Genomic DNA, 14,350 nt, shown 5'->3' with positions numbered 1-14,350 from the left:
CATCAGCAAGTGACAAAGATCCACAGCTAAGCCTGGAGCGGTCCAGACTTAGAGGTCAAGGACAACAGAACTCAGACAGCCTTATCCTCTTACAGCCCAATGTGTCCCTGGGAAACCCTGCAGAGCAAATGAAGTCTTCTATCTATAACTATGGTCAGTTACCTCAAGAGAGCCCTTCAGGAGAAGAGAGAAGCACTTTAATATTTGAGACAATTCATTCTTTTTGAGGAAAAAAAAATCAATTCTTTGAATGAACTAAATGGTTACCCAGAAACCTGAACTAGGGAGGTGGTTTCTGGGAAGAAGAATAGTCCAACAGACTTGAAAGATATTATGTAACTGAAAATAGGTAAAAACAACTATATGATATAATCTGTCCAAAATTTAAAATGAATTCTGAATATGTGGTATCTGAGGAAATTTATTTTATGCTTTTTAAAAAGAAAACAATATCAGCAGTCTCAGAGTTAGCTTTAAAAACAAAGCTACCTGTGAAAGCAGAGCTGTCAAAAGCTAAGCTAATATACTCTTTGCACCCTGGTTTCTGGGCCCTGAGTGTGCATAAAGCTGTGGTAGGAAAGAAGGGTCATTTTCCTAGGGCATAGCACACTCCCAGAGAATGTTCATGGTATTTATGCACATCGTACAAACAGAAGTAGTTGTTGAAACAGATTTGAGCATTACAGTCAAATAAGATCAAACAAAGAACACATCCTTAGATGGTTTGCTGATTCCTGGCAGCCCGGCAGTTAGACAACACACAAAGTGCAAAGCCCATCATTTATTTAGAATGAAGTCAAATGATAAAAACATTTTTGTGCTAAGACAGGCATTTAAATGCATCTCTGTCACTTTAAATCTGGACACCCAAATCCTTCCATATTTACATTGAAGATATTTTCCAGTAGCTATAGGATGCCAGGGGTGGCCAGTGGTGTGGAGAAACTACCTACTAGACAATCCAAATAGCCTTAGGAAATGAGGTTTTTGACAGTGACAGTCTAGGGTCTGGAGAACTCATCTCTCTGGTGCAACTTTAAACAGATTCCTAGTAAGCAGTCAGGGGTCCTCTTCACATTAAGGTTGCAGTATTTCCTCGAGAAAAAAAATTGTAAAGGAATATTCCCCACTAACACTTGGCAGGTTGTTTTTCAGCTAGGCTAAGCCCCTGATGCAAAGATTACAAAGGCTGGGAAACACTCTTAAATAACTACTTTTCAAGCCCTAACCCCTCCTTGACAGCTTTTCTAGACAGAGAACAGAACAAGTGTGCCAGTGCTCTATATGGCTCTTCTGGGGGGACTGGAGGGATGTGATTTTAGTTCAAAAGCCCTGATTACAGGACACAAGAGCTCAATGTCTTCTCCTTCTGCTATGCCACTCATGACTTTCCCTTTTCTTCCCAACTTCCTGTTTTGGAAATTGGAGTAAGTCCCAGCAGGCAGACGGCATGGTAGGGATGCTGTCCTTTGTCCAACCATCAGGAAGGTAAGGCAAATAAGTTTAAGAGAAATTTGCGAACAGGCAGAGATGGCCCACTTTGTACTTGTCCTTTGCAGCCAATGAGATCAGACACCCGAGGAACCCAGTTCCAACTTGACTATGTATATGTCCATGACCCTTACTTAAGATGACTCTGGCTCCTCCTCAGCTGCATTCTTGGGTCAAAAGGCAGATGCTGTGGAGCAGCAGGTAACTAAAGTCCAGGATCAACAACATCCACATCTGCCCCCAACCAAACAGTTCCAAGCTCGGAGACTGCTGAAGGGAAGTGCTGAAGCAGGACAGAGTTGGGTCACCCATGAAATTAACTAGATTTTACCAGGGACACAGAGATAAATCCACACGCTGCATTTCATTTTCACTTTCAGTCTTCCATATTAGTGAATTTTCTCTTCTTATAATTCTGAACGAGGTTGGATGCTGTGATCTGAGAAGCCTGACCCTTTTCCCAACTCTGAAAGTCATTCAGCCCTTTCTGCCCTGTTTGAAATAAGCCTCTCTCTGTCTCATCTAGTCTGGCTACCAGTGCTGAAGTGTCTTCATTGTAAGAATTCTGGGAGGAGTCCATGATGCGGCGGAACCGTCCAGTAAAAGTCTGAAGAAGAGTAAGAGAATCAGGGGGCAATATCACATCCCATAAAGCTAAACACATTGAAAACTTCATTAATTTACTTTGGGGTGGAGACAGAAGGCACACATGCGATACCACGTATGCGTGTAGACGTCAGAGGACAACTTGTGGGAGACAGCTCTTCCACTAGTTTAGCATAGGTCATCAGGTTCGGCTGCAAGCGCCCTTATCCTGCTAAGAATCTTGCTGGCCCTTCAATGTATTTTCTTTTCTTTTTTTTTTTTCTACTGGAGTATTTAAAGTTACTTATTTATTGGGCAGGGTCTCACCATGTAACCTCAGCTGGCCTGGAATTCAGAGATCTACCAGTTTCTGTCTCTCAAGTGCTAGAATTAAAAGTGTACACCACCATATCTAGCATTATTGCTATCTTTTTAATTATGTGGATATGTGTATATAGATATAAATGTATGTGCCATCATGTTGCTGGAGTTACAGGCAGTTGTGAGCCACCTGAAGTGGGTGCTGGGAATTAAACCCGGGTCCTCTGCAAGCGCAATGTGTGCTCTCACCACTGAGCTTTCTACTCAGCCCCTATACTGGAGCACTTAGATGGCTTCAAAGAATTTGGTCTCAGGACTCACCCAGGAGGCTTGAGTGCCTTCTACTACTTAAGAAAGCCTTTGTTTCTTTTACAGTAAAATAGGGCGTTATGGAAAGCCAACGAATCTTTACTAAAACCAGTGAGGCAATGTCTGTGAAGCATGCAGCAAGAGGCTGGCACACAGTAAGCCTCTGGAAAGTACTGCCTGTTGTTATTGGTAACAATGACTGCAGAAACTATCAAGAACCACTTTCAACCAGATGGGATTTAGATTAGCTGAATTCGGTTTCTATTTTCCTCAGCCTAAGAGCAGGATGGAGATGGATACGATCAAAGAGCATTATTTTACCATTGGGCTCTGAGCAAAAACCACAAGCCCCAATCCAGTTTTCCCATCTGTCTCTCACAGCAAAACCATTTAATCTGGAAGCATCTCTAAAACACTTGAAAGCAGTGGTGGAAACAGAAAACACACAACTCATGTTAAAAAAGAAAATTTTAATTCAAGAACAAGTCTTGGGAGTTGGGCCTATTGGCACAGAATGTAATCCCAGATATTAGGAGGCTGAGGATCCCAAGTACAGGTCAGCCTAGAATGCTAAGCAAGTTAAAGGCCATCTGAGTAACTTATCAAGACACCCCATCTCAGACAAACAGCAACAAAAAGTCCAAGTTTTGGTGAAACAAACATGTTTTTTTTTTTTAGCTTTCCATTCTATAGTTTGATGAACCTGAATTTAACCTTCTTGTCTATAGTCTGTGTATGAACTTCTTTTTTAAAAAAAATTTTGTGATCAGGCAGCCACAGAATATTTATTTTGTACGTGTGAGTGCATTGCCTGCATGTGTACCACATATGCACAGTTCTTGTGGGGGCCACAAAAGGGTGTTAGACTCCCCTGGAACTGGAATTATAGAAGGTTATGAGCCACCATATGGTGCTGGGAATCAAACCTAGGTCCTCGGGAAGGGCAGCCAGTGCTCTTAACTGCTAAGCCATCCCTCCAAATCCAAACTTCTGTTGTTTTGAGACAGGATCTCACTATGTAGACCATGCTGACCTTGAAGGCATATAGAAATCCACCTGCCTCTTCTCCTGACTGCACCATCACAGCCAGCACACCAGCCCCAAGTTTTTCTTTTTTGAGACAGATTCTCACTGTGTTGCTGAAGTGCCCATGAAGGTGCCTATAAGGGACAGAGAAAGGAATTGGGTCCCCTAGAGTTGGAGGAGTTACAGGCCACTGAGATTCACTCAATATGGTTGCTAGGAAGCTAACTCAAGTCCTCTGCAAAGGCAGGTTCTCTTAACCTATAAGCAATCTCTCTAGCCCTTGAGCTAACAGTTCTTATAAAACTAAAAAGGAGGAATTAAAGTCTTTTGACTGTTTAGTGCTCAAGAGACATAAAGGATCCCTTTTTTCTGATATGAAAAGAATAATTAAGAGGAATTACATTAGTATATATACACCACAAAGGATGGTAACATAACACTGTTTTACCTATAAAATTATATTTAGTTTGCAGTGGTCTGAATGGCAATGCTTCCTATGGGCTACTGCATTTGAACACTTGGTACTCCTCGCTTTGTGCTTACTGTAAAGTGTGTGAGTTTTTAGTTTCCTGCCTCAGTCACCACACTAGCTGTTTGCTGCTATGACAGATCGTTATCCCTCTGGAACAGTAAGCCCAAAAGAAACTCTTCTGTAAGCTCCCTTGGTCATGGTGTTTTATCACAATGGAAAAGTAACTACTGCACTGTTTATTAAATATTAACCAACATGGCATTACATCTTTTTTTTACAATAACTGATTTTTATGTTATTGTTAACCTCTGTCATACAGTTGAAAAACTGATGCTAAGACAGGCCATGTAGCTTCAGTAAATCACAGATTCAATTAATGAGAGAACCACGTTTTAATCCCAGAAGAAGGAAACCTAACAGGTAAACAAGTATTTCCAAAAGGAGCTCCAGTTCAGACCTTCAACTGGGCCGTTAACAGTTAACAATGTGCCTATCACCTACCTATAATCTACCATCACCTTTGCCTCTTCAGTTTCCTCATGGTTCCAATTCTTAGGAAATACATTAAAAAGAATAGGCAGGTCTTTTTTTTTTTTTTTTTTGAAAAGGGTTTCAAAAAAAACCCTGGAACTAGCTCTTGTAGACCAGGCTGATCTCCAACTCACAGAGATCCACCTGCCTCTGCCTCCCAAGTGCTGGGATTAAAGGCGTGCGCCACCACTGCCTGGCTTTGTCATGTATTTTTAAAATGTATCAGATGAGAATGAGAAGTTCTGGAGAGCTACCACACAGTAAAGTGCTTATAACGAACTGCACATTTCAAAGTACTAAAAACAAATGGCTAAGGGCCTGGGGAGGTGGGTCAGTAGGTAAAGCACTTGCCATGCAAACAGAGGACCAAAGTCTGAATTCCTAAGTCAGAGCCCATGCAGAAGCTGAGCACAGCACTGCACACCTGTAGTCTACTGCTTGAGTGGTGAGATGGGAAGTGGAGACAAGAGACTCCTGGGAAGCTCCCTGATGAATTTAACTGTAGTCAACTGAAAAACAGAAACCTTGGAAGGTGAGGCCTGACACCCAAAGTTGTCTTCTGACCACTACATGTGTGCCGTGCCAAGAATGCACCTGTACTCATACATTCAACATGAGCACACACATAATGTACCACACACACACACACACACACACACACACACACACACACACACACACACAAAAGAATTAATACTGAAGAGACAGATGTTTAGCCTGACATAAACATTATAGAATATATATGTGTATTAGAACAATACATAGGATCCTATCATTGAGTAACCTTTTTTTTTGTTTTGAAGCTAAAGGACAATCTTACTAAAGTCTGAGAAAAACAATAGGGAGAGCTAGTTGTAGATCCTGGCTGCTGCCTAAGGAAGCACGATGAGAAGAGGATGAGAGAAAGCCTTGCCTTTTTGCAACAGAAGTTGGCAAGCAGCTGCCATGGAAGGTAGAGAGAACTTCAGATAGCGAGAGACCCAGGGTGCTAATGAAAATATGCATAGGCTTTTTGGCCAGTATCTGAAAGAAAAAGATCTAGGACAGGAAGGCCATCTGGGAAAGGTGTATATACACTGACTTATTAAGGAGTAATTATTCCTCCCTTCTCCTCCGCATGTCTTCAGGTGAACAAGCTTTCTTCTGGGTGGACTCCTGGTCAGGTGACTGACAGCAGTTGGATTAACTATTTTTTTCCTTTGAAATACAGTATCTTTTTATTCTTTGATAATTTCATACATGTAAACAATGTATCCTGTCAAGCCCTAAGTCCCCTTCTCACTCCTCCAGGGCATACCATGTAAAACCTTTATGGGTTTATTTTTATGGTGCCAGGGCTTGAACTCATAGCTTCACAGATAATAGGCAGGTACTGGACCATTGACACAGTGTAAGTGTAGTCACCCTAGAATACCAACAAAGTTTATGGACCATGTACTTCCCTAAGTTTGAAGGACACGCTTAGTTGTCAACTTGACTGGATCAGGAGTCAACTGAACTGTAAGCAGTAGGCACTCCTAGGAGGGATTTTCATTTGAATTGGGAAGACTCACCCTAAATGTAGGCAGCACCTTCTGATGGCAGTTCAGGCAAAGTGACATGAAGAAGGAAAGTGCTTTTTGTCTGCTTGCCCTCAGTCTTGCGTGTTCACCTATCCTGTTGGGGTGGCATTCCTTAGATGATACCAGAACCAGCAGCTCTCCAAGGATCCTCCAGGCCTTTAGTACCAGACTGGGACTGCTAAGACATCCAGTCTTGTGGATTGAGCAACTACTGATTCTTACTCTCTTTGTGTGACACAGCCATTGCTGATCATGTAAGCCAATTCAATAAATCCCTTAATAGTTGTTTTTTCTTTTCCAGTTAAAAACTTTTTATTGATCTGAGAGCCCATGGGTACTTTTTCAATTTATTTTTATTTTTTTGAAGCAGTCAGCTCAGAAAAACCATACAAGAAACATTATATGGACTGAGCAGGTTATATTTAGGAATATATATGTATATAGAAACACATATATGCATGAAATAACAATTAGTAGAAAAAAGACATGGATTTAAAGGAGAATGGAAGGGAGAAATGTTGTAACTAGATTATAATCTTAAAAAAATTTTTTAGTGCCTTAACACTTTAAGACTTATTTTTATGTATGTGTGTCTATGTTTGTGTACACTGTGTTTATGGAGACCAGAAAAGGGTGTCAGATACCCTGAAGCTGGAGCTACAGGTGGTTGTGAGCTGCCTGACATGGGTACTAGGAACTGAACTTGGGGTCCAGCTTTAAGATGTATATTCTCTCTGTCTCTCTCTCTGTCTCTCTCTCTGTCTCTCTCTCTGTCTGTCTCTCTCTGTCTCTCTCTCTGTCTCTCTCTGTCTCTCTCTCTGTCTCTCTCTCTGTCTCTCTATCTCTGTCTCTCTCTGTCTCTGTCTCTCTCTGTCTCTGTCTCTGTCTGTCTCTGTCTCTGTCTCTGTCTCTCTCTCTCTCTCTCTCTCTCTCTCTCTCTCTCTCTCTCTCTCTCTCTCCACCCCATCTCTCTTAATGATGTCTGGAGCTGCCATCATTGGCTGCTAAGATATGCACAGTCTAATATTTCACACTACTTACCTGCAGCAGAGACTGGGAGATATCTGCACTCTCTGGACTGTCAAAATGGAGAAGTTGGGAGCCAAAACCATAGAAATGGGGCCCCATTTTGTGGAGGTCCACGACATTAGCATCTGCACTGAACACAGTCCTCCATCCCTCTTGGTATATCTTGGGAATTTCCACAGAAAGGATGCGCCGCTTATTGTCGAAGAGTCCTTTGGCCAGCCACAAGGGAAGCTCAAGTTTTGTGCCCTGTATCAGACAAGAATGTAGAATTGAAAGACAAAGACACAGGCAGTGTATGGGGGGGAAAAAAGGGAAATTCATATTTTCTGGGAAATACTGCCTCTTCTATTGGGGAAGTGACCGTGAAGTGATCTGAAGAAATGAGCCATAGACTTAAAGTTTATTTACGTTTTTCTGGTAGATCTCGTGTGTGTGTGTGTGTGTGTGTGTGTGTGTGTGTGTGTGTGTGTGTGTGTGTGTGTGGCAGGGATGCACACTGTCTACCTGGTACACATGGTATGTGTGGAGACCAGAGGCTGCTGTCACATGTCATGTCCTCCTTGACCACTTCTTCATCTTAATTTTGAAACGGCTCTCTGGCTACCTATTTCAGTCAGACTAGCTGGTCAGTGGGCTCTGGGATGTACCAGTCATCTCCTGCCATTGTTGGACTCAGAGACACAGTCATGCCTGGTTTTTTATGTGGGTGTTGCGGATCTAGACTCAAGTACTCATGCTAATGCAGCAAGAACTTTATTCACCCAGCCACGTCTACAGCCCTTATTTACATATTCTTAACTGGTAAGTTAAAATGGTATGTTTAAAGGGTACTAAATTCTGCTGTAATACACGTTCATACTGAATGTTTAAATCACGTTAACCACCTACTTCAAATATTTCTTTTTCGTTTTTTTGAGATAGCGTTTCTCTGTGTAGCTTTGTAGACCAGGCTGGCCTCAAACTCACAGAGATCTGCCTGCCTCTGCCTCCCACGTGCTGGGATTAAAGGCGTGCGCCACCACCTCCCAGCTCAAATATCATTTCTTTAGAGTGAAAACATTCAACATCCTTCCTTCAGTTTTTCAAAATGGCAAGTGCCTCACTGAAATCTACAGTGACTCTACTACTCAGCAGCACCCCGGAACTCTTTAATTCTAACACTAAAGTCATGCCTGCTAGGCATGTCCCACCGCCCGCACTGCCCCAGCCTCTGGCCTCATTGCAATACTAGTTTATATGAGATCAGCTTAGGCTGAGGTTTCATGCTATGATGCAATGAAAACAGAAAGTAGGTCATAACAACAGCAGCAAAAACATGACAAAGAACATAGAACACAAGCGGGAGTGTTCTAAAGAAAGCGAATACAGTTTTTTACTTTGCATACTCTCCAGCTATGGTATATGAGCACCAAACGGGATGCTGGCAGAAGAGAACAAAATGGAATCAATCTGAAGTCGGGTGGCAGCCCCTTCCCAACCCACACGGCACGGCTACAGAGATGGCAGAAAGGGTCAGCGTCTACGTTTTCAAAGCCTTAAAAGAACTGGGAACCAACATGGAAGATGAGATGAGGGGCCAGACACTGTAAGAAATCTCCTATTTGAAGCCGTACGGCCCTAGGTTCTGGTCCCAGCTTACCACTTACTGGAGGAACCCTGGCCTTGTTACCCGGCCTCTGTTAGGCTTTAGGGGAGGGCAAAGGGGGGGGTAGCTAATACACGGAGCTGCCACACTCATGCCGAACCATGAAAACCTTTTACCGAGGACTGGCTTGGTTAAGCCACCATGGATTTCTGTGGGACCCCGGCCAAGCCACTCAATCTTTGTTAAGTTGCCTACGGGAGAGGATGCTAGGAACCTAGCACACAGCTCAGTCATGCCACCTTCATGCCACCATCCCCAGCCTCCGCCCACCCTGGATAACCCGCCCCTGGAAACCAAACAGGCTGCGGACACTGTCATCACTGTGCAGCGTGCACTAGGCAACCTGCAGCCTCCCAAACCCCAAACAAGTGTTCCGGAAAACAGTCACGAAACTAAGACCCCGAGACGCTCGGCTGGCGCCAACCCTTCAGCGTTCGGAAAGCCGGTAACTTTGGGGAGCTTTAAAAACAAATTCAACCGGGGCCGGAGACCAGTCGGGGGCCGCCGTGCAGCTTCCCGGGGTCCCCGCGGCCTCCCCGGGCTCGCCTCACCTGAGGGAGCGCGTAGTCCGCCTCGGCGCCCGCGCCGCGCTCCAGGAAGAAGGCGCCCAGGCGCGGCATGGGCGTCTCCACGCGCACCGGCAGCTTCTCCTGCGACATTAGGATGTCGTCCAAAGACAGGAAGTTCTCGGGTCCCAGGGCGCCCGACTCCACCGGGAAATACGCCTCCGACATGACCGCTCGCCGCAGCGTCCGAGGACGGGGAGGCCGCGCCCGCCGCCCCGGCGAACCCACCTTCAAACTCGCTTTCCCGCGCCAGACCCGAGCAGTCGATGCCCGAGGGCCTGGCGCTGCTCAGGCAGAAGCAATCGATGAAGTCACAGAGTTGAACCAGAGTCATCGCCCCAGGTGAGCTGGCTGGAAGTTCTCCCTCAGCCTTCAGCTTAGGCTTGGAAAGGTACTTAGAAGCTTGAACTTCGTGAAAGGGACAGCATGCGTTTGTACTAGGTGGACTGTATTCATGCGACCCTCTAAATGTGTAGAGTGTAAAAGCATCTTTGGGGACTTCAAATAAAACCACTATGTACCATACACTCGGATCCTCATTAAATCTGCTCTTATTACAGCCTTTTCACCGATAGGTTATTTTTTGTCTTTGACAACAATAGAAGAAACTAAAACACAAGCGCTAGCCCGAATGTTTAGCTGTGTGCTGAGTTACAAACTATTTGTAGTATTTTGGTGGGGCATCGGTTCAGGTTGGGTGTACACATGGGTAGCAAAGTCTTAAAGTCTCTTCCAGGACCTTCCAGCTTTCTTTACTGTCGTTGGTTCTTACTTTAGGTTCCTGAAAGAGGAAATTACACTATTTCTGTTAGTCTTTTGACAGCCACCTTCCACGTGAGAGTTCCAGTCCCAAGTGTTATCAGGGGTCCAGTGCCTGAAGAGAACAAGGAAAGGTCATGGTTGCTTGGCGGCGCTACTCACACGTGGGTACAGGTTGAGGGGGACTGTTGAGAGGTGTGCTGCAGAGCCTACCTTCTGAAGAAGGGCATTCCTGGGGTAGTGGAGTTCGTGAGCAGGGCGTACACAGGAAGAAAAGCGCGGGTGACTTTCATCTTTTGTGCTCTTTAGTGGTTTTTTGTTTGTTTGTTTTTGGGTTTTTCGAGACAGGGTTTCTCTGTGGCTTTGGAGGCTGTCCTGGAACTAGCTCTTGTAGACCAGGCTGGTCTCGAACTCACAGAGATCCCCCTGCCTCTGCCTCCCGAGTGCTGGGACTAATGGCATGCGCCACCACCGCCCGGCCCTTTTGTAGTTTTGAATGAAATAATTTGTTAATGTATTTACATAATTCACTACATTTAAGCAATAGCCTTCTAAATATGGACTAGAACTTTACATATGTTAAGCAAGTCACTTGTTTTTTCTTGCCAAAAATACTTGAGTTAAATGAATGTTTGAAGTATTTACACCACATTCTTTACTTTTTTTCCTCTCCCTTTAAGAACCAGTGCTAGTCACTTAAAAACAATTTATTCTAGGCAGCTACTTTAAAAGGTCCAGTAATGTCAAGCATGTTAGCACAGGCCTAGAATCCCAGCAATGGGGAAACTGAGGCAAGAGGATCTCAGGTTGAAGCCAGACTGAGTTGCAAGGCAAGGCATTATCTTTAAAAACAATTATGAATAATGTGCTGTTAGCATGACAGGACCAGAAGCTAACTCAGAATGACCCAGGCATATCCTGTCAGATATTATATGCAGCTGATTCTCAATTCACAGTGGTCCCACTTAAACCTTTTACTTTATATTGGTACACAGCTTATTCATATAACCATCCTATTTTTATTTCCAAGTATTCGATAAATAACATGAGGGATTCGATGTTATGGTATAAAATAGATTTTGTGTTAGAAGGTTTTGCCCAACCATAACTTAGTGTGTTCTGAGGATATTTGAGGCAGACTGGGTTAAGCTGTGATATCTTGTAGGGTAAGGGATCAAATGTATTTTCAGTTAATGTTGTCTATCCTTGACGGGTTCATTGAGAAGTCACCCTGCTGTAGAGCAAAGAAAATGAAACGTGTATTAGAGATGGCAGGGATAACTTTAAATAAAACTTCATTTATAATATCCTGCCATATTTTTGAAACAGCGTCTTGTTATGCAGCCTAGACTGGCACAGAACTCTGGCGTCTCCTGCCTCAGGCTTCCAAGTACTAAGGTTACAGGTGTGCATCGTTGTGCCTATCATACTTAAAATGGCACGCTTCTCCCGAAGTGGTAATAAGAAACCAGGGTAAAATAGCACACTTCTCCTGGCAGTGGTAATAAGAAACTAGGGAAGCTTGCATCTATCTGCCCTCTTTTCTCTGTGCTGGTCTCCATAAACATCGTATGAATGGAAGTGTTATCCTTAGCTTCCCCCCATGATTCTCTTACACCACAAAATCACAGTTGTTTCCTGAGTTAGCAGTCACGCAGTCCAACCATTTAATGATGCTTTGATATCTTGGCCCTTGGGGACATGAGGACGAATTGCCCCTCCAGGGTTAGCCAATTCCTAGAGATAGCAAACAGGGTACCTGTGAACACACCTTGAGTTGATAAATCAGCCATTCCAAGCCTATGTTCCAAACCAGTTTATGTAACACATGCACAAAGCCACTGCCCCCCCCCCCAATGCCCAAGCATGGTGTTGGGCACAAAGGACCTTGTCCTCACAGAGAAGCACTAAGAGAATCAGGAATGTTCATCACACAGGGTGTCTTCTCAGTGGGGGAGATAAAAATCAAATACCAGTCTGCACTCCATCCAGAAAGCTGAGAGTGGATTTTGTTAACAACATGGTGACCTTTTTGCCCTCTGAAGGGACAGACCTTACCAATCTTTTGCTATAGAAACAGACAGACCTCACCCACATTCCTCAGACTGACCACCCCAGACTCTTCCCTCCCTAGACCAGTACCCATCCTTAGGGGAGATGTCACTTGTACTCTATGCTGTCGGTCAGAGACCACGCTGGATTCTAGGCCTTTTAGCTATAGATCCCATCCTCCTGGTCACACGTACTTTGTAAAGGAGTCTCTATGTAGTCACACCTTCAGCTTTACTGTGCACCTGGAATTGGATTGACTGCTGTCTGGAAACCTTTCCCCCAAACTGCACTGGGTTTTAAATATGCTGACAGTGAACCACCTGTTATTAGACTCCCTGAAGTCTGATCCTGGTTGAAGAAGCCAATCTGCACTGGGGTTTTTTTTTTTTTGTTTTTTATGAGACAGTGTTTCTCTGTATTGTTTTGGAGGCTGTCGGTCCAGCCTGGCCTCAAACTCATAGAGATCTGCCTGCCTCTGCCTCCTGAATGCTGGAATTAAAGGCGTGCGCCACCACCGCCCGGCTGGGATTTCATTCTTAACTCTTCTTGTAGTTTGCTTCCCTGCCTGACACCTTCAGGGACCCCACTCAGCATGGGACACATGCACACTTGCACACACATACATGCTGCACACAAACCACAAATAAATACGTTTTTTAAATTAAGTAAACATAATTCATGGTGATAACGTATACTTTTCTGCTGAAGTAGAGATATGGTAGCAGATATAATTTGGGATAGAACTATGAACTCATCTAATTGAAAGCAATATAGGCCATTCACTGCTGAGGAGAGTAAGCTACTTTTACATAGAAATAATCAAAAGACTCGATGAGTTAACCACACAAGAGTATCACTTTTGTGCAGAGACCAGGATATTGGCTCTAAATGCAAGCTCCATGTTAATACCAAAGGGATTAAGATAAAATCAGATGGTCTTGTTTTTCTCATTTCATGTCTGGTTTTGTTACTCCATTTAGCCTCTCTTCTCCTTAAGCTAGTAAACAAGCAAATAAACTAGAACAAGTGAAATGAGTGAAAGTTTGAGTCTGTGATGCTAAAAGCAGCCAATCCTTTCAGGGAGTGGCACCTGGTTTATTGAGCATGGATGTGTCTGTGGTTTATGTCCTAAGAGCCAAGAATGCTCTTAAGCCAACTAATCAATAGACCAGAACTGCACTGAGAAGACGTTCAGCCTACTTATATTATCCACATTATAGTCACTATATTAGCAACACACTGGATTGCAGTGCGGCATTCTGACTGTTGGATCCCTGAAAATAGACCAGTCATTTTAGAATTGCAGAATCTTGGGGCAGCAGTGCTTTAGACATCATCCTGGTGAGTGTGTTGTGTGTGTGTGTCTGTGTGTGTGTGTGATGTTGAGGATTGAACTCAAGAACTCATGCATGCTGGGCAAACACTCTATCACTGAGCCACATTCCCTGACTCTAAATTTGCTTTTTTGTCTGTGCTTTGCTTCTGCTTTTTTTCTCCCCCGAGACAGGTTTCTTTTCGTGTATCCAAGGCTGACGAACTCATGATCCTCCTGCCTCGGCCTCCAGAGTGCTAGGATCAGAGATCTCATTGCTACACTCAGCTAAGTCAGCTCTTTTGAATGCCAGAGCTTTCTGAATTTCTCTCATTAAGTGGAGAAGTTGTAATGCAGGCTACGAAAATCCAAACCCAAGGTGTATGGAGGACCTATGGGGAGGGAAAGAAAGAGAAATGCACTGTACTCCATCCGTAAGAGTTTGTCAGGGCTTCCATGATCCCTCCCCGATTCTTATTCCTAGTCGTCGGCCCATCCACAAAGTTGCCTTTGCCTTCACAGAAGTCTAGTACCTGATCATTTCTCATCACTCGGGCAGGTGTGTCCAACCTTTGACACTGCAAAAAGCCATTATTCGCTACATTTGCACCCAAGAACCTCACAGTTTGAGTCACAAAAATAGTGGCAAAACCTCATAAAGTTTTAAATAAGTTTATGATGCTGCGTTGT

General features: G+C 43.9%; 1 protein-coding gene across 2 annotated transcripts; it reads right to left on the bottom strand.

The window, feature by feature from the left end:
• Window positions 1-766: 766 nt before the first annotated feature.
• On the bottom strand, window positions 767-9,785 carry Gins3 (GINS complex subunit 3). 2 transcript variants are annotated; one of them, XM_005078642.4, is made up of 3 exons: window positions 9,523-9,783; window positions 7,339-7,572; window positions 767-2,098 (listed from the first exon to the last, which is right to left on the bottom strand). In XM_005078642.4, the coding sequence occupies exons 1-3, from the start codon at window positions 9,703-9,705 to the stop codon at window positions 1,868-1,870; spliced, it is 648 nt and encodes a 215-aa protein (XP_005078699.1). In that variant the 5' UTR covers window positions 9,706-9,783; the 3' UTR covers window positions 767-1,867. The 2 variants fall into 2 exon arrangements, with proteins under 2 accessions (XP_005078699.1, XP_040596717.1); XM_040740783.1 differs by lacking the exon at window positions 767-2,098 and adding an exon at window positions 3,162-3,866 and having other exon boundaries at window positions 9,523-9,785.
• Window positions 9,786-14,350: the final 4,565 nt, after the last annotated feature.

Source organism: Mesocricetus auratus, unplaced genomic scaffold (genome assembly GCF_017639785.1).
Source record: "Mesocricetus auratus isolate SY011 unplaced genomic scaffold, BCM_Maur_2.0 Super-Scaffold_100714, whole genome shotgun sequence".
NCBI lineage: Eukaryota > Metazoa > Chordata > Mammalia > Rodentia > Cricetidae > Mesocricetus > Mesocricetus auratus.
The sequence above is the reverse complement of the archived record's forward strand: the minus strand, read 5'-3'. Positions and strand labels throughout refer to the sequence as shown.